Source organism: Symphodus melops (assembly GCF_947650265.1).
Source record: "Symphodus melops genome assembly, chromosome: 20".
NCBI lineage: Eukaryota > Metazoa > Chordata > Actinopteri > Labriformes > Labridae > Symphodus > Symphodus melops.
The window spans coordinates 6,448,394-6,469,395 of NC_136710.1; the positions used below are offsets into that span (position 1 = coordinate 6,448,394).

The window sequence follows — 21,002 nt, forward strand, 5'->3', positions numbered from 1 at the left end:
CACCAGCTGTCAGATGTCTTAAGCTTTCATAACCCGCTGAGACTTTCAGAGGAAAGAGTAATATCCATATGTAGACCCTGTAAACATAGTCTGTCGTGTACTCCAACCAAACAGTCAAAAGCTCTTTGGGAGTGATCACATGCAGAGGATTCACAACCTCTGTTATTAACAGTGACATACAAGACTAGTCTTGTACATTCAGTTTGTAGGTAGCTACCAGTCAATTAGAGACGGAGAAGGTAGGTTATCCCTTCACCACCTAGTAAAAAAAAAAGCAGCACATTTCTGAAAATTGTCAATCATTTCATGGTGTGAAGCAGAAGAGATTTAGTCTACTCCATGGAGACCCAAAAAATAAGTAGGTATACTCCTTATACCTGCCACTACACACTTTATTTTAGTTGCTATATTTTTCGGGCCTCATTATTGGGGATCCTTTTTCAGGAACCCCCCCCCACCACCACCACCACCACCACCACCCCAAACTCAACTCAGATATCAAAAGAAAAGGTAGTGCAACATTTAAACACAAATAACTGAGATTATTCATACATTAAAACGACTTTTTATCCAACTTTATTAAAGCCACTCTTGGAAAAAAAAAAAAAAGTGATCTCATACACGGACATGATCATGAAGAGTACATGCAACCAAGTCAGAAGAAGAAAAGTGTAGCTACCCTGGGTCTGGTTTTATTTTTCTGAATATAGAAAAGATGATGAGAAACTGATCAAATAACATCTACCACTAAGTCTTTTGTTGTATGCTTTAAGAGAACATGTGATCTTTTAGTTATAAATCTATAGAGGGTAAGATAATTAAAGTAGTCTGTCGTCAAATACGCACCATCAAAATATTTTCTAGGAATGAGGTCAGCTGAGCTATACTTTCTCATGCTATTTTTCAGAAACATATGACATTTTTTCCCCTTGTTAATGCAAGAAATTCGACCTAACACTTGCTTAATACATTTCTGATTACTTTTTTAATGGCCTGAAGAGTACCATATGCCAGAGGTTTACCCACACATCAACATGTCTGTGTTTGCCAGTAGCTCATCACAGCCACATGTGTGACTCTGTTTCTCATTTAGAGGGCAGCTCAATATTTTTGCTACGTGTCATGGCTTATTTTTGTCAAGAATTTTTTTGTGGGTGTTATTAAAAAATGAAAATTAAGTGCTAATGTGGTTTCCTAGATACAACACATTTGGAAGCCAGATGAGGAAACATGGGCTTAGTTCAGATACTCCAGTTGGCGCACACATTTGTGGTCCTGAATTCTGTGGATGTTTCCCTTGAGGCCCATTTATCAGCTCTTGTATAACTAATAAATAGACCCCATATGACAATGTTGGCTGATGTTGACCACAGACTCTAATTTTTGATAAGGTCCTGACTGGAGGAAGTCCATAAAATAAGGTTTTAGCATGGTCTGATTAATTCAAGTGCTTTAACACTAACAATCCGATGTCATATGTTCAGTCCTACCTCTACTCTCACACAATTACCACGTTGCACTTAAGTCTGGACATTGATCCGCTTTTGTTTTATTGTCCACGTCATATTCTTTTAATTGATTTATAACCTTTTATATGATACAATAGCAAGCAAAGTCAAAGCTGATAAAGCATTATGACTCATCAGCATTATATGGTGACATTACTGGTTGTTAAAGGGTGCAATATTTGGCTTACAGTTCATCTGTCATATTAAAATTTTAAAATACATTTTGAGTTTAGAGGATTACAGTTGGGTCATCGTCTTTTGAATGTGGGAATAGGAACATCGAGTTTCAAACTCATTCGAGCATAAACACAATGTTGTCTGTGTGATCCTCAGTGTCAGTGACCTATTTCATTCTAATTTGAGGTTACACAGTTTGTTTGAACGTTCATTTACAGTTAATGAAAATATTGTTGCCAGTAGATTTTACCATCATAAGCCCATCAATAACTCTACTAATGAAACACCCACTAAAGTTGGGTTAAATAGTACAGAATGTGATTCAGTACATTCTGAGAATGAAAATCAAAAGTTACACTTTTCCATGGTTGTTTCGGTTCAGTGTCCTGACTTGACTTGTTTTTCATATTTGTCATAAAGAAAACAAGTTGCCATTTTCCAGTCAAGTTTAAAGTTCAACCTGGCCAACATTATTCTGCAATCTGTGTCTGACAATGCCGCCTATCTTAAAAAACGTCATCCAAGAGAAAGGCTAAACTCTGGAAGTCATTTTTACAGTTTTTCAAAAGTGAAACTGTTGCATGTGTAATGGTTTTGTTGTGTTTATGTTTATGTTAGAGTTTTGATTTATTCTCCAGTGTTGCCTGTTTTTTTCTTGTGTGTTTCTGAGTTCCAGTTTTAGTGTTTCTTGTTTTATTTTGTAGTTCTGGTCCTCAGTGTTTTCCTGTCTTGATTACCCTGATTGTCCTCACCTGTCTCATTAGTCTCACCTGTGTCTGATTACCCCATGTCTATTTAGTCTCAGTGTTTCTTACCCTCTGTTTAGGTTCATTGTCGTTTGTGTGATGTAGCATGTCATTTGTCTCTCTGCTCCTGGATTACCTTGTTTTTTTTCTCCTTGTGGCTTTTTTTGGGGGGATTTATTTTTGAGTAAGTTAGGTCTTTTGTCTTTAGTTTAACTAACTCTTTTGTTTTTTCTGCAGTTGGTCCCTCCTCTTTGTTTTTGTCAACTCAAAAACTGACAAGTTGGCAGTACTAGGAATGTTTTATTAGGGCCCAAGAACTGATCTCATGTGTGGCAGCACATGAGTGGGCCAAACTTTCATATGCCAAATGTGGCTTGTGGCTTTAATACATTTATTGATTTTGCACAGATGTAAAATCACATCAAATCAGATAACAAAAATATAAAAGGTTTGTCAGAAAAGATCACGAAGCCAACATGTTTACAAGGGACCTCACCTCTTAAAAGACGCATAAAATAAGAGCAATTGCATGTTTTCAAAACTAAATTATAATTTTTTTTAACAAATACAGTCCATGTACACATACATACGCTTACATGCAATAACAACAAAACACACAAATGTCAAAGTTAATCAATCAAATAGATAATTACAAAACATAAGAGATCTGTTCTGATACATCAAAGTGATATTACATGAGCTTGTCTTTTTTGTATTTCTGGGTTAAGGCCACTAGATGACACCAAAGTTGACGTTACCCATGATGAACACGCTGTGTTCCAACCTGTCTTCATTGTATTCTCTCTTTTTTTTCTTTTTTCATTTTTACATTATCAAAAGTGTCCAATGTTTCATATTCTATTTCTATTTTATTGCAAGAATGTGTACAATAAAGAGTGGGGTCAAGTAAGTGAATGGAGAAAAGGGACATGCTTCCAAGGTGCATCTATACAGGATACAAAGTTTGGTTTTTGAGACAGGGAAAATAATTAGAACAGAGTTAGATTATTGATAATTGTCTTTCAAATATGTTTTATTGGATTCTCTAATTTACAACAATTTTAACATTTTTGCAATGAAAATATTGTCAGCTTTCACAATAAAATGATTGTAGTAGTCTGAATTTATTGCAAATAAACAAGCAATGCTTTGTTTCCCAGTGTATGTACTCATATACACTCTTTGATTTATTCATTATTACACTTTGTATCACAATATTGAAAAATCATATTCGGCAGCTCTCATATCTTATAAGCACAGTCTTTAGTAGACCTGTGTACAGTAACAGACAGAGTTGGTCATGATCTGAGCTAATTGTTGACTTCTCTTGTCATTCTACAGAAAGTTACGATGAAAAGAAGGATTGGCAATAAAGGCACTGCCCCTTTCTCTCCCCGGGGTGCTCCTGTTGTGCGGATGGCATCAGGGGTTACAAAGTCTGGCAGGACTTGAGAGCTGATCCTTACAGCACATCCCTCCATTGTGCCCTCTGGGAAAGGTAGGTTTGTGGGCAGTGTGCCAAGGCTACTGGCTGGGTAATGGATACCTGTTGGCTACTGGGAAAGTGTCACACCTCCAGGTCACACACAGTCAGAGGTGCGGTGTGAAGAAAGAGTGCAGGCAGAAAGAGAAAGACAGTGGGAGAGTGGCTATCGTTTGATTCTCTTTGGATCTGTCAGAGATGTGGCTTTAGAGCAGAGGAGAAAAGAAAGTGACATGTCTTTGGTGTCGAGGTATGCTTTGGTGAACTTAAGACTCAAACAATGCTGCTGCTGTCAGACAGTGCAGTCTGAGAGACAACTCTGCCTGACTGTCCATCAAACCTGTGTCAGGTTACTCCCAAACTAAATGTTTAAATCATCAAATAGTAGATGATAGAATCAACATTTTCATATTTTAGGATTTCGAACCTTTGGAATTTGGAATCTGCCTCTAGTGGCCATTGGCGGAACTGCAGCTTTTGACACTTGCAAGGCTCAATATGCCATTTCAGAGGTTTTTTTCTTTGTTGTAAAACTTAAACAGTGCCCTCGTGACACCCTTTTTATGTATAAAGGTGAAGGGGAATCAAGAATCTTGGGATTATTATTCTAGGTCGTCCATCACTGCTATTGGTCAATTTCAGTACGAGAAGAAGTGTTCATATAAAACCCTTTTTTAAAATTCTAAACACAGCTCCCAGATAAGCCAAAATGTGCAAAGTGTTACATGTGTACGATGGTAAGCCTATTACAAAACAAATGTACATAACAGTGTTACAATTTAGTTAAAATCATGCTATGTTTTTACAAAAAATGGAATTCTATATTCAAAAATAGTATTGCAGCTGTTTACTGGAAGGTACCCCTTCAGTTTTCCCTCCTATATGTATGAGTCTGCTTAAAGAGTGTCTTATTGGCTCTGCTTGGAAATGATTATGTCATCTGTCTAAAAGCAATCTCTGCACTTAAAAACACGACACATTGTTGTGCAGTGACAGTATATTGTTGGATCAGCATGAAAAAAGAAAATGAAGCCAGTAGTTCCGCCACCTTGAAGAAATGTCTGGCTGTCATTTTGATCAAGTAGGGGGTGGACTGAATATTGGCGGTGTTCATGTTGCCACACTGAATTTACACCAGAGTTTCAACATCTGGGACCAAAATAGCTCCAGAAAGTTTTGCTGCCCTGTGGCTAAATTTGGCTCTGTTATTCTTCCCAGCTTCAACGCCAAAGCTGGAGAAGTCTTGCATGCCGAAATTAGTTACATTTTAACAAGATGCCGTCTCTCTCGAAATAACCATTACTTCAACCTTTAATAAACAGCAGATCTACACAGACAATGTGTATTTAACAGGTCTGTGGCTGCAGATTTATAGCTGCAATACAGACAAAGAGACAAGACCAGGGCTTGTTAAGCAGAGCTCTGTGCACCTGACCGATGTAATCCTCAAATAATAACTGCGTCTCATCCACCTAACCACCATCCTACAAAAAGAATAAAAATGGAAAATGAGTCAACAACCGATCAAGGTTAAGGGTCAGTTGTTGATCAATCTTGCTTTGAAAATTTTAGCTCACTTAAGCTCACTTCCACCATGATGAGTTTCAGTAATGATTTTCTCATGAAAGGCTAAAAAAGGCTTATATTGAGTGGTTGCTGACCTGTATAGCCCAGTTGTAAATGCTTAGCCAGGCAAATACTTGGAAAGGGTCAGATGGGAGGTGAGAAAATGACCACAGAAGGCTGTCCCCGGCGTGGGTCTGACATCGTCCCACATGACCCCGCCATGTTTCCTTTTCACAGAGCCGTGCTGGGATTAGCAGGCCGGCTGTTTGTGCTGGCAAAGAGGCAGCAATTCACAGCTTTATTTTCTGGGTGCTGTTGCTGACAACCAGACCGAGTCCGAGTAATTATGATATAATTGAGAATGATCTAAAACCAAATGTCCAGGCTCTGCTGTCCGAAGCAGTATTTACAGAAAACAGCTGCTTAAATAGGCACTTAGAAGGAATTAGAATAACATTTTTTATGTCCCAGCGTGAGTGTGTCTCTGTCTGTGTGCAAGTGTGCGTGGGTTGGCTATTTGGGCACCTACACAGACAAACTCTTTGTTTTGGAAGTGTTCGCTTAAGTCTTCTGGGGCAGACAGGAGCCAAGAACAACGTGGGAAATGGACTCTTGCTTCATTTGTGCTCTCTCTCTGGGCTTTTCCTATGCAGTCTCTGTGTCAGATGGGTAGTCTGCTGGACTCCAGAACAGTACCTGAGGCGTGCAGAAGTTTGGACAAACCAAGGGAAAGAAGCATGGAGAAGAGAAAAGTCTTAATGGGCACTGAGTGGTGCTGACAGCTGGGCCAAGCTGTCTGTCATCTCCGTCTCATCTTTTAACACAAACACATGTTGTCAAGAGGAGACCTGTACACAACCAGACGTCTGCTCAGGTGGCCTGCAGCACCACACTGGCAGAAGCAGAATTCACTTTGAGGCCCGGACTTGAATTTTTGAAGTCCTACATGACTATCAATGCTTCCCTTCTCCACTCAACAATTATGATTTTTTTTGTTCATATTCCTGGAAATAAAGGAGATGAGTCATGAATTGTGATCTCCTGAGACAATATTGAGCACACATGTTTATCTGTGTGCCGCTAAAGCCTCCAAAAGCCTCACAAAACACCTGACTAATTATAGTCTAAGTATTACCTAACCAAAAAAGCTTCATACAAAAGAGGGAAAATTTGAAGATTATCATATGTGGGGGCAGTGCTGCACTATAAAATGCTGTTACAGCTTTTCTTTTATAAAATTATGTGAGCACTTACTGCAACTTGTTACTTTTTTAAAGATATTATCTTAAATAATGTGCTATGCTTTGCCATCCATCCATCTATTTTGTTTGTATGCAGTTAGATATTAAGAACTAAATTTACCCTTGGGTGTAAAGAGTGCATTGCCTACTGTCTATACATTTGTGACTGGTTGTTTGTGGCATGATGCCCTCAGACAGTATGCAATGGACACAACATGCCTGAAGGAAAAGCGATGCCTGGAGCTGTAACAGATCTATGCTGACAGATATACAGGTTCCTGAACACTTAGCAAGCCTGGCATTCCCCGGAACTCTGTGGCCCAGCAATGGCAAGAGTTTTCATTTCCTCCTGGGTTTCAAGCATGAGCAGACGCACTTACAAACACACAGACACAAACACATTCAGATAGTGTGCCAAATTCCATAGAGCCTTAAAGGCAATCAGGGAAGGATGAGAAATTCAATCAAGTGGCCTAAACCACATGCCAAGGGACAGGAACCAGTAACAAAGGCACCACAACAACACTCAAAACATTTTTTTTTGTTGTATTTTTTGCGTAATGTTGTATTTTATGGAAGAAAGCTAATTTCTTGCCAAAGGTTAGATGTGAAGATGGTTAACACTCTTGTGTTCCCCTAAAATACAATCGCAAACAGTTTTTTTTTTTTAAAGTTTGGTTCAGACTTGATACTGATTCACAGCCTGGCTCTAAGATAAGTAGGCTACGGATATTATCGCACTTTCTTTCCCCTAAATAATGATTCTAATTGTGGGCAATAAAGGAAAATATATGTTAAGTTTATACTCACAGATAGGACTAAAACTATATAATCTAAAATCCATTGTTACGTCATAGCCTAGATTTATAATTTGACACAATCCATTCATAAACATGCTAAAGACCAAGAAACAAGCTAAGCTAATGTTAACAGGAGCCTGGTTTACGGTACCATGTTACGTCCTGTGCCCGCTAAGGAATATTAGACAAAACTTTGTTTAATATGAAATACCTTTTTTGTGTTTTTCAACTAAACTTTAACTTTATTTGTCCCCAGAGGGCGATTTGTTGTGCTGCAAGTCATAACAATGACAGCAGACAGAACAAGGACAGCAAAGAACACAGTAAAAAGACAAAGGACAAAAGTACACGTTTTTTACAAGTTCTTATTACAAAAAAACTTCAAAGATTGTTTACAATTAGCTATTAGCTAATAAGCTATCATTAATGTTAAACGTTCACATTCTGGTAACAACAAGTAATGGTCATATCATTGATAATTAATTGACTTTGTCTTTAAAGAGAAGACTAATGTTAGTCTAAAATTTCAAAAATATGTGTTATTTTTCTTTGTGTGCTATATGCATTTATTAATTTATGGGTGCAGGGTTTTCCTTGAGTTTAGGTTTCCTGTGAGATTTCAAGAAAGCCAGAGGACATGTTGGTTTCCTGGCTTAAGCATGAATTAGTGCACTCTAGTCATGCGGTTGAATAGGTTTATTAATCTGTTACTTCTGGAAAAAAAAACAGGTTTATCCTTTCTCGAGCCTTTTTGGCAAGTTAAACTTACCATCACCTGCCTGTAGATTCATAATTTGCTGAGAGACATGAGAGTGATATTTGTGGCTTGTGAGAAAAACAACTGTCTTTTTCAAATGTGCTAGCAGTCTGTTTAATGCAAAAACAAGCTAGCTGGTGTCCCCCTGAAGGGCAGGTTCTTTAGCTGGTATCTGGCAAATTCCTGCCCTCTCTTTGAACACATGTGACAAGCAGTGCTTTGACTTCCAGGCCAAATATCACTGATCAAACAACTATGTTTGGTGTCAGCCAAAGGGAGACAACTAGGTTACTCATGCGGGGGGCACTGACCTGCTCCAAGTATGTTTAGCTAGGAAACCAGCTCATGTACTGTACATACTGTGGCCCTATTTTGCTCTTGTAAAGCCATACCTTTATGCCTGTAAGTTCATGCAAAGAAATTAGAAGGTATAATGATGGTAGCAACCTCCTAAAACGTCTGAAAATAGTGTTATTGAGCACCAGGCATCCCACCCATCATTGCATTCAAACAAAGGATCTCTACCAAAAGACTGTCATTAGCTTCTGCCTAAACCCCTTATTTGTCTCCCCACACAGAAAATTCCCTGTAAGATCTGTCGAGCAAACAACTGACAGACGCTATTTAAGCTTGTAGAGACCCTAAAAATACATTTGTGCTTCAGGCAGTGATTTTGCCTTAGTCTACTGATCGGAGCTTTTGAAGCGACGTATCCCGCTGAACATGTCCATCAATAAGAGCAACAGCATTTGTAACTTGAGGACGTGGCTTAGCTATGCATCGCCACGCGCTGTGTATGTTAACTATTCATGTCTTCAAGCATTATCTATTGCTAATTTCAGCTTTGTGGGGTGTCTGTGGGGGTCTTTAAGTGCTGGGGTTGGTTAAAGTTCAACAAGGGGCTTGAAGTCTTTGCTATTTTGAAAACACTTGGCTTTTCATGATGAGTGGCACAAGCTGGTAGTATGTGAATTTCAAGGAGCTACAAAGGATGATCAGTTAACCCCGAAAGGAAATTATTCCAGCCCCCTCCTTGGTCTTCAGGTAAAGATTTTTTTCCCCCTCTCCTGGGGAAATAAACATTTACATTCCTGTGCGCAGTGTGTTAATAGAGATTAAGCCAAATTCAAGCCTGCGTGTCAGGCAGCAATTCAGGTGGCTCATACCATACATACCTGTACTATTGTGTAGCTCTTGAGGGGTATCTCCCTCAGTCCTTTGAGCTTGGCTGAGGACAGTTGATGTTTTCTTGGAACAGTGCTATTATGGTGGCCCTGGAAAGCTTCAAAAGCGACAAGCAAGTCATAATGCCCGATCACTGTTGGCCAACCTTCAAAGAACTAAATGTTTCTTTCTTCACTAAAGATATGGGTTAAAAGGAAGAAGAGTAGGTGACCACAAATGTTAATCATAAAGTAACAAAATACCCTTTTTTCAATGAAGTGGGACATACTGTTGTCCTTATTGAACCAAATTTAATAGAATCAACTCAGATTGGTTTTGTGTTACAGTTTGTTTATACAGCTCATTTTCTGTGCTCACAAAAGTTAAACACATCAGGTCAGGCCAGGATTTGACCTCACATCTAGGAGGGTCGAGAGGCAATCATCTCCAAAGATACAAAGCAGAGCTTCATGAATTTGCATGAAAAATACGATCCTCACAAAAACAGGGCGAACTGCAGTTTTTATTGGATCCCAAAAGCAATGACATGGGTCTCATCAAGGTAAATCAAAAACAACAGCAGATTTCAATCATATGGCAGCAAAAGGCCAAGAACTTTTTATTCCTTCCAGTTGATCTGAGTTCATAAGCAGTCAGAGCTCTATTCTGATAAAACTCTTCTTGACCTTAAATGGACCATGGTTGGCAAAACTGGGCGCTTTACTTGAAAGGGTAATGCATTTCATACTTGTAAGTATAATTCTAAGACTGTGAAGAAGGCAGTGAAATCCACAAGTGGTTCTGAGGGGCCAAAACAAGGTTCAGGTTCCAAATGAAGCCCATGTATCTGTATTCCACATGATGTATTGAGGATGCAAAGACATGGATTTATCTTTTCCCCTATGGGAAGGGAGCGTATTTAAGCGGGGCATACACTGTACGATATCCCCTCTGACTGGTGAGATGAATTTCGGGCATTAGATAGGAGATAGGAGGGCAGAGCCATGAACCAATTCCCCAACTTCAGGGCTTTTTTCGAGCTAGTGAAAACTGGCTGACATCTGAAAACAACATGGCAACAGCAGGCATACCTATTTGATGCGTGTTTCCACTCCTATCACAACAGACATGAACAAGAGACGTTAACAGAAAATAGCTGCAGACCTCCAGCTGCAAGGGAATATCAGATGATTTTGCATGCTAGTTTACATGTGTCTGATACGGAGTGTGTGTGAGAGCAAAAGCGTATGAGAATCAAGTTAGACCTACCTTTGGAAAGGCTGGTAGTTTTGCTTCCTATATGTCTCACTTTAGAGACATATGTTGCTGAGCATAAAACAGGAAGTGGATAGCAAGGATGTGTTTGAGGAGAACAAAAGTAACACTGTACTGCAGGGTGCATTTTTTTTCCTTTAGAAAAAGCAAGGCCATCATTTTTACTTTTTCCTCAGCTTTGTATTAAAATAATCTACAAAAGTGAGATTTATACACAACAAGTTTTCTTTTCCATCAGGAACCCTATTTAACAGTTTCAAAAGTATTAAATCATCTTTTTTAAGCTTCTGTCTTATCACTTTCCTTAAAACGAAATGAAATAAATGTTCAGAGTAGTTATTTACAACTCTAAGCACAAAGAAAAGGATTATACACTTACATGTATTGAAAAACTACCTGCAGCCTGTTTTAACACAGTCCTAATCGTTGATAGCCAATCATGGTTTTCTATATTGGGGTGGCCGATCATATTTCAAAGGGGGCCCATACCACCCTTTCTGGACACACCCCTGTTTATTTGACGATCTAGGACAGTTTTTGAAGAAAACATTTGCCTTGGCCTCTTAAGAAATGTGTAGAACTAAAAATGGTTCCAAATACTTGTATGATGTTCTTGTGAAGCGAGGAGTTTGATGTAAAGATGATAATGTGTTCATGTGACTTTATGTTTTTTTTTGTGTTAAACAACATTTTCTTGAGGTTGCATGTGTGTATAATGTGGCACACCACAAGCATCACTGAAACTCAGCATGTCCGTTCACCAAGCAGTCTGACAGCGCGTAACGGCCCCGGGAGTGTGTTTCTTTAAGAATGTAAGGTGGGTGAGCCCCCTTTTCCTGACGCACGCCTGGTATGCAAACATAAATTTAGCAGCAAACGTGTTCGCTGGGGGAACAAAATATCTGGAAGCGACGTTGAAGTGTCATGTCGTGTCCGGCCGTTCTGGGCTGACTTTTTCCCTTCTCATCTGTGTGTGTGTGTAGACCGGAGCAGGGGCTGGAGCGCAGAGGAGAGCAGACCTCAGCAGTGACTGGGTAGACCGGGACAGACGAGCAGAGAGCGGGCAAATACAAGTGTCGCTGTACAATTTGAAACTACATTGACTTATCCAGCGTCAGAGATGACAGGGAGCTGCTTTTGGACGTCTGGGCTCCTTTTTCTGGCTGTTTTTGTGAAGGTAAGTTGAAGCACATAGATACACTTTTTGATCCACTCAATGAACCTTCAAGAAGAAGGAGCGTGATTTAGGTGCGTTTGAGAAACTGACGCACTGTTAAGCCGCTGTTATTTTACGTAAATAAAGGAAATTATTGTTCCTTATTGACCATTTTCCTGTTATTTAATGGAAAAGCCTCTTGATTATAAATCAATTACTTTATTCTTGTTGTAGAGTATACTTTATGATTTATAAAAAAATACAGATTTATAAAAGACAATTATAGATTTTTTCATGACATACAGGAATCTCACTACTAATAGAGAAGAGGATTTTGTTAGATTCATGTGTGTAAATAAAGTTGGGAACGTGTCCAATTTCTGCATCCTAAAACCGTTATGATGAAGCAGGATCAAGGATGAAGACCAGTAACTCTGATGACACTACTTTTAATGAAATATGACAACAAACAGTAATAAACAAGACATCACAGGCAGTTTAATACTCTATAAAATATGTGATAAATTTGATTTGGAACATGTGAAAAGGAATTTGATGTGAAGGCTGAAGGTTACGTAACTTCCCTCTACCTTGACATTTTAAACCTGGAATTAAAAAGAGGACCAGGTCATCACCTGATAGGTCAAAGCTTATAAGTCCTGCATTGAACAAACCTCTAAAATAAGTTCAATACCTTTACATGTTGTCACCTTCAAGGTCTGTCATGCATCATTCTTGCAGGCTGAGTTGTGTAAAAGCTGACACATGCTTCAGAGCGGTACAAGAAGAGCTGAGCATGAGTTTTAAAGTGGAACACAAAGCAGTTGTTTGGCCTGCAGACAGATTCCAGGTCTCACACAGAGGGGCGGGATGCCACTGTCAGCGTGTGTAAATGACCACGACAGGTGCTAATAGCAGTTCAAGGTGATTTGGGCTTTAAAACATCCTGGCCCCCAAGTAGCTAAGCTGAAAATGTGCGCTGTAATCATGGCATGTGTGTCAGAGAAGCGCAGGAGGCTTTGCAACACTTTCCAGGCCACTATCCAAATGCTGAACTAAACATTGTACAGTTAAAATATTAGGAAGAAAATCATGAAACATCACAACTATGGACTACCTTTGCACATGAGCACTAGTAAGAAAACTGGCAAGGTGATGATTTTGTTTTTATGATTTTCTTCAGATAAATCCTTGAATTTTGGATAAATCTGTAATTTTAAGATGTTTGTAACATGATCTTGTTAGTGGAAGTTTTTTTTATTCAATGTAACTGCGTGACTAAAGTGCATCATTTGAACACAATGTGCCCCAACATCGACTTCTGTGTGACAATAAGTGGTATTTTGATTGTTCAGTGTGTCTGTCAAATAGGGAGACTTAACAATGACTCAGTAAGTTTATTTTTGCAGTTGGCACATGACAAGCTTACCCATCTGTGCAAGCGTGAGTCAGCGCTGGACATTTAACTGTTCACACACACCAAGAATGACCGAGTGCTTTGCTTCAGAGACACGGGATCAACAAGTGCTCCTTTCCGGGGGTTTCTGCTATGCAGTGGCCTTTTCTTTTCATCGCTGCTTTTAGGGTCAAAGTCTCTGCATTTCTCTTCAACTAAAGAATGGGACTCTATATTTGTGAATATGGCTTTTAGAAGTTGTGCGATTTGCGTGTGTGGGCCAAATGGCCTGTGGCTCCTAACCTCATAGGAATAGACCTTCCTTTGTGGGTGACATAAAGGCATACCTCAAGTGATTCTTGGAGGGTCTTGTGGATCTCACTCTATTCCCTAGATTTGTGCAACAAAGAAAAACCTTTCAGAAACATTTTTTATGTGCTTTTGGTTTGCTAAGGGATTTGTAAGTATAAGCACAGGAGGATGTACCCTTAAAAGACATTGAAGCAGCTCCTGGAGCACCAAGGCCAGTGCCCGTAAATAATGATTTGGCACCTGCTAGAGCGACAGAGCAAAGCAAATCCTTTTTCAATGCTTTTGTCTCTATTTGCCTAACATTGCACTGGCCCTATGTGCCTTTTTAAGGTCCTTTTGAGAAAATCTTTTTTTTGTTGCATTTTTGAAGGCAAAGAGACACAGCAAGCGAAACATTTAACTGTTAATAAGAGAGCTGGAACTTTTATTTGATTTACTTTTCCATAGAATAGTACTTATGCATACAGGACAGGCCCTTTAACTTTTCTGGGCTGCTGTTGCTATTGCTCAGAATTGTCTCCAAACAGAAAATGTCTCCAATAACACGTTTTTGAACCGTTTTCTGGTTTATGTTGGTTAACAAAGACACAAGGATACTTTTATGTGAGCTAATGGAAAGATACAGGGCTAGTCTAGGTGAGCTCATCTAAAAACACAATGCTATTTCAAGTTAGCGTTCGTAAATATTTACACATTTACCATGACGGCTAACTACAGTGTCACATAAAATGCCTTTGCACTAGTGGGAAGAAGAGACACACAAGTGTTAGCTTCATGCACTAAAGTTAACTTAATGAAAAGGTCACAAAATCTAATTTTGGATAGTGATGTGTGGCTGACTAGGTATAAACTTTGCTTGTGTTGTCTATATGTTCAGATTTAATGTACGAGGTAAAACCATCATATTTCATTCCTGCAAGCCAAATGCAGTAAACTGTACCTAGGATATGTGTCTCTGTATGGCTTTAATTACTTTAATTTTGGCCATGACTTGTAAACAACTTGGTCCACAGTCTCTGACATGAGATGGCTTTACGTAAGCAGCTCGACGCTGACATTGTATGGCTGCCACATTCACATTACCACATGCCTTCCGTCTAATTCCTCAGCTGGAATTCAAAAGGAAATTAGCCTGAAAAGCAACAGATTTCGGTGTTTATTTAAGGAAATGGTCCTTCTCGGAGTCTTACAGAGTTGAGTGCATTGAAGTCCTCAGGATGGGGAAGCTTTGGGGTCTAATGGCAGGATTAAGGGGGGGGTCACGGCATGCAAATGGTCCCAAGTGACCGCCCCGTCAACAACAACATCTCTTGTTCCACAAGCACACTGCTGGACCTGATTGCTCCTTTTAAAAGACCAGAGACCTTTCAATTAGCTTTCATGTGATGCACGCTTTGTTGTGGCACAAGTGGAATGGGAAGTGAATTAATTTTGAGAGGGATTGGTCCCACTTGAGGAGTAAAGGAAAGGGCTTCAGAGAACATCTGGCCAGTGATGGATGGATTGAGCTAGTTTTTGGAGTGCATTAACATAGGCGGGTGTTTTCAGTTATGCTGCAAAAGCCTTCATAGTCATATTGTTCCCATCTGGGCTTAATCTTTGAGTGAGACTCGGGGTTGCTTAGTGTGAAAGTGCTAAAGTGTATATACTCTACGCAACTCTAAAACTAAGGCCAGAATTCACTGGTACTCATCTTTGCAAAGTTTGCCAACATACCCACAAACTCTTTCACTTTCATCCAGTATTCATTGTGTTCCTGGCGCGGTAGCACTGTTTCCGATGGGTTCTACTCAGGTGTTTGGGGATGCTGCTCGTCCAGTCCTGCAATTCAAAACCTTAGGCATCCATCCCAACTGAGTGGCGCCAAAGGAAGCAGCTTCACTACATTCTCAGTGTGCCACCAAAGGAAAAGTCCTGCAGACCTGAACATGAAATGGCAGCCTCTGCTTGATGTTGAATCCCATAAAAAAACGTCAGTTTCCACCGTATTTTAAGTAAACAATTAGCGAGGCGTCGATTTAGTGATCATCTCCAATTATTCTTGTTCTTTTCCAATCCAGCACAAAGAAGCTAATGTGGAAATATGACAAAACAGACTATCGGAGGTTTGACAAAACTTGCCTGACCAAAGAAGACATCTTAAGTAGACCGAGCTGTTAGTTCAGGACGATGAGCTTGATTGTGGTTTGTGTTTTTTGTCAAACATTTCTTTAGCCTATGTCAAAAATCCTTAAGATGACAGTACCATTTCTTCCAGTGAAGTGCATCTTTCTTATACACTAAAGCCTGATTTTGAAATAAATCAGCTAAATGTTCACATTTACTTCTGCATGCTAAGTATTAGTAGTGCTCAGCTTAAGACTAAAAACATTGGGGAAAACACTTGCCTGGCTCTTTCCAGTGTTTTTCCGACGTGAATTTCTTGTTTGTATAAAACAAACCAGACATACTGTGTTGAAAAGAGAGATTTAGAGGGCTTAATTCAGTAGCTTTTTGGTGGTTTCGTCCTTGAACGGAGCCAAGCTAGCTGTTTCACTCTACTTCTATTCTGTTTATTAAGCTAAGCTAACACCACCTGGCGATAGCTTTAAATCTTTAGCAAACATAGATGAGCATGCTGTCAAGTTAGATTAGGTTTTCTTTCAGATTGACCCTTAACCACAAGGATTTGATTAAAGAACCAAGCTGTGTGAAAATTTGTAAAAGATGTGGAACAGAGAATCTTGCTTCTACCATTTCCCGTTCAAAATCTTGGAACTTAAACATGTTGTCTGCCTTTTAATCAGTCAATGCCAGGTTTTAATAACATGCAGATACTAACTGCTTAAACAGTCGCTGGAGTCATGTTGCAGTATTATGTGAAAATGTATTAGAAGGGAATGTTGTTCAGACCTGTAAATCAAAAAGCTTAATGAGTTTTGTGGTTTTAGTTAAGACTTTAGGGAATGGGACATATTTAATTTCACACACATACTGCAAAACTTAGATTTTCTGTCAAGCTGCTGTCTAGCATTGATACAGAGCTTCCAGCAGATGGCAACATTATAGCAGAGGGACTTTTTGTGTCCAGTTAAGCCGAGTTGTTGGCCTCTGAAGCTCCCACACCCATTCCAGATAGTCAGCTCTATTGTGATTTTGCAGGTGGCTGCCCTGCGTCCCCTCTCTGCTTCCTCTGGAGCCCCTCGTGAATCTATTTCTTCCTTTTTCACAAGGTTTATTTGTCATAGCCTTAGAGCTTGAAAGGCGAGCCTCTGGCATCCTGTTCCTCTGATGAAACATGTTGGGCTCCATATGCAGCGAGCCTTCGTCCCCCTCCATCAGCGTGATTGAGAGTTGTTGTTTTATCCTGTTGTGTGTTCCTGGATGCCGGCTTCAGACTTCATTTGCAGCAGCCAGGGCCCTCCGTGCATCATCTGGCTAGCACATTTTCTTTACACACAGCCAATCACAGATGCACTAGATCCTTGCAGCCGAGCAGCTCTGCTTCAGCTTGAGCACATTTGCGAGATCTGTCTGGTTTGTTCCGTTCTGCCCCGGCCTTGACCTCAGATCTGTCCCAGGGTGGGATTGCAGCGGGAGTGTCGGGGAGTGGTGCTAACAAGAGGGGAGAAGAAGCATCGGGCTCCTCTTGTGACGCCTAATTAGAGGGGAAGGCAGGTAGTTGGTGTGTGTAATGTAACAGTGCTGGGGAGGATTGTCAGGGGAGAAGAAGCCAGGTCAGGCACTACAGAGAGAAGGAAAGAAAGATCCTCCATCTTTAATAATAGAGATGCAAAAAGGTCAAGAATGTGGCAGAGAGACGAACAGGATTTTCGACATATGCTGAAAAATGATAACAGAACATTTTCATGACAATTTTCAAGGTATTGATGTGTGGATATGAATAAATAACACACAGATGAAAGATTTTTTCCAGATGTCTCAGGTGAAAAACGATCAAACTGAATAAGATTAGTCATGGACAGGAAGCGTAAGATATTAATGGAGTGTTCTTGATGTGAACACAAAGACTCAAATATTTATGTATAAATGGGAAAAGAGAGCAATATTGACTGAGGGGAAGTGAAAGCATGCACAGGGAGCACATTTCCAAGCAGGAGTAACGTACGAAGAAGCCACTCCAATAACTAAAACATAAATATTCAACTTCTTGGAGAAAAAGGAGATGTAGCAATGCCAAATCGGCTGACTGGTTGACAGACATGAAAAACAAATACAAGTCCAGTTATCGCTCACCCTTTTGGAAAAGGGGAAAAAAAAAAGGAGGTTGCACATGAGTGTGAGAAAGGTCACATGTGAGGGGAACATAAGGACGGACAGCTAAATCCAGTGGAAACATGATTGATTGGTGGTCTGCGGGGCTGCCGTGTGACAGGGTCTTCATGGCTGCTTGTAGCAAATGTTTGCAAGGCTCATGATGCTTTCTCACATCTGCTTCCCCAGCCGTGGCCACATGTGCTTTGAGTAAACGCCGAGGCCTCCATGACTTAACATTGGAGGCCCCGTTACAAATGATGTGCTATTAGGATTACTTCACGTACGCCCACAGAAGCAGAATGATGAGCTTGTAATAATGCATGAATAAAAAGGACGTGTGGCTCTTTGTGCGTGCTTTTGTTTTTTCCCGAGTCTGTCTACATTTCCAGACATGTGTAGAAAAAAACAGTTGTGGAAGAAACATCAAATCTGTTACTTGATTGAATAAACTGTATCCACACTGTTAAAAGTCTGTTGAAAGATTGCATTTGTCATGCTTTATATGGCTGATAATTAATGAGCAAGGGCCATGTATGCACAAGTGATTCTTAGAAGCAATGGTGTGTCATAGTAAAAATATCCCCTCAATTTATTTAAGTTTTGCACTAAGCTTCACATTTATAACTTAAAATGTACAAAGTGGAAGGATTCTTGACAGCCCACATAAGCATCATTTTTGAATTCTTAAAAATCTTTTGCCTGTCAATATGCAGCTTATTTTTTACACTTGGTAAAATGTAATAACAATACATATATATATATATACATACATACATACACACAGTATGCCATTTAACCCAAGTCCACAATTGTACCTGAGTTCAGTCTGTGAGTTTGTGTCTGTAGTCTTGTGACTACTGTGTGTGTGTGGTGTAACCATGGGACCATTCCAAGGCTTCTAACTGGGATTACCCAGGCCACTGTACCCTCAGTGGAACACACACACACACACACACGGGGGGGGGGGGGGGGGGGGGGGGAAGCTACTGTATGACAGAGCACAGATATAGTAGCAGCAGCACAGACTTGTTGGCCCCTGTGAAGAGGCGTAGGTCTCCCCTGCATGAGAGATATGTGTGGTCCTGGTGTGTGTGTTTGTGTGTGTGTGTGTGTGTGTGTGTGTGTGTGTGAGAAGTTTAAAGTGAATCTTAAGTGTGTTTTTATGTTATTTGTATTAGTGTGAAGGGTTGAGGTGGTGGGATGGAGGTCATGGGAAATAAAGGCAGCTTTATAGTGCTTGTGAGCACACAGTGGATTTCTAACAGTACGAACAAAACGTGTCAAGAATCTGCTATTAAGACACAATGTTTGCTCAAAGTTGTACTTGTATTATTGTGTGCTATTTTTAAATTCTTTTTTTTAACTTGACATTTTTTGTTTGGTGACCTGGTAGCACAACTTTGGAGCAGATTTGAAACCAAGAGTGAACTTTACTGTGAACTTTAAATAACCTTTATTTGAATATTTATGCTCACAAAATGAGGCATGCTCAGGCTTGTAACTTGCAGTGATTGAAGGTTGACCTCTTAAAATAATTACTCCTCTTAGACAAATGCCTCCACAGGCCACTGTTGTTTTGGCTGATAGGCTTTGTCTCACTGGAGTGTTGCATTTTAAGTGCCACTGTGGAATTCCGTCCCAGCATACCTCTGTGCGATGACATCATCCACCCTGTTGTCTTGCTCTGATCTCACATAGGGAGGGGACATGCACTGTGGGCAAAAATGCAGCCTTGTATGAAAGCAGCTTGTAAGAATCTGTGTAGTCCGAATCCTCTCAGCACCCCCTCCCTCACCCCTGCACCTCACCCTCCCGCCTCCCTGATGACAGGTATGCATATTTGGCATCCATGACCTGGAAAAGTGCACATTTGACATTGAGCATGTCACTCATTCTTCATTACTCCACCCTCACATCAGCGCAACGTAATGCTTTTAAAAAAAAAAGAAAAAAAAGAGGCTGTTTTTTTGTGTGTTATCAGCACAGTTTCTTCTCTCATCTCGGTGTGATTTGCTTCATAGCTGGAATAGTTTGGATTGTGGTGACCCAGGTGGCCTGTGAAGCCACCTAGTTGGTATGAAAGATACCGAGGACTCGGCTCGGCTTGAGAGATCCTTACACACGACTGTTCAGATCATTTAAGCTCAATGCTGAGAGATGGATGTACTGACAGGCAGACAGACTGTGGACAAGCTGAGAGCAGGGTGCAGGGAAGGTGAAAGCAACTAGTGCTTGCCTTTCACCATGTTAGCTGTTCTTGTTACAGTTCTGGACATATTCTCTCAACATGTACATCAGTGTCGTCTGTCAGTATAAGATGCACGAAAGGGCTGGATGAAATGAACTGGCCATAGCTAAAGAAAAAGGATGAAAGTACAAGGATTTTTTTCCTCACTGGACAGTCACAGTTTACTTTAGAGATTAAGGTTACATAATGAAAAAACAATGGTTAAAGTATTTTAAAATGTTTTATGCCAGGCTTGAAACATATCCAGTACTCTTAAAGAAAAAATAACTTAAAGTACGAGTTGTGAAGCATAATTTTCTTCCTGTGGGGGGGGGGTGCACCCCTGTTTCAAAGATAACATGGAGTAACTAAAGTATCCACAAAGCCAACCTTTGAAACTTTCTTAATCTGGTGGAGGTTTTAACAAACAATGGCAAACTGTATGATTACAATGACTGACCATGTGTGTGTGTTTTTTTCTTTCTTAGTGCATCAGTTGAGACAAAGGTAAGCTGATGAAAGATATTTGTGTGTGTCAGGACGAGTCAAGTGCAAAGCTGATGTTGACTGACAACGGGGCGCTGCAGGCATGCACCTGGTTCTAATACTGTTGCAGGATAGGTATAAACTGCTCCATCGTCACATCAGCGAGTAATCATTACGGGCAAATCATTACATGATCAGAGGAAACCTCCATCTGTGCCAAATATGCACAACCATAACAAATATTTTTTAGGGGTTGGATGAGGACAGAAAAAAGGGAAGACACAGAGCAAGATGATTATAAAAAGAGAAACAATTTACTTCCAGGATCATCTTTATTTGTCAGTGCATAACAATGAACATTTATGAAGTGTTTCCTCATGATATTCGCTCGAGGAAACATGTCTGAGTTGAAGAGAACAGGTCCAAGTACTAAACCTTGTGGAGCTCCGTT

At 40.1% G+C, this 21,002-nt stretch overlaps 1 protein-coding gene across 3 annotated transcripts in view; it reads left to right on the forward strand.

Moving 5' to 3' along the window:
* The first annotated feature begins 3,778 nt into the window (after positions 1–3,778).
* Positions 3,779–21,002, forward strand: part of adamtsl3 (ADAMTS-like 3) — a 95,182-nt gene continuing 77,958 nt past the window's right edge. For 2 of the 3 annotated variants that reach the window (XM_079371362.1, XM_079371364.1), the window contains exon 1: positions 11,583–11,894. In XM_079371362.1, coding sequence (XP_079227488.1) covers positions 11,838–11,894 — 57 coding nt within the window. In that variant the 5' untranslated portion in view covers positions 11,583–11,837. Of the gene's footprint in view, positions 3,930–11,582; positions 11,895–21,002 lie in introns of those variants that run through there. The other variant, XM_079371363.1, reaches the window with a different exon arrangement.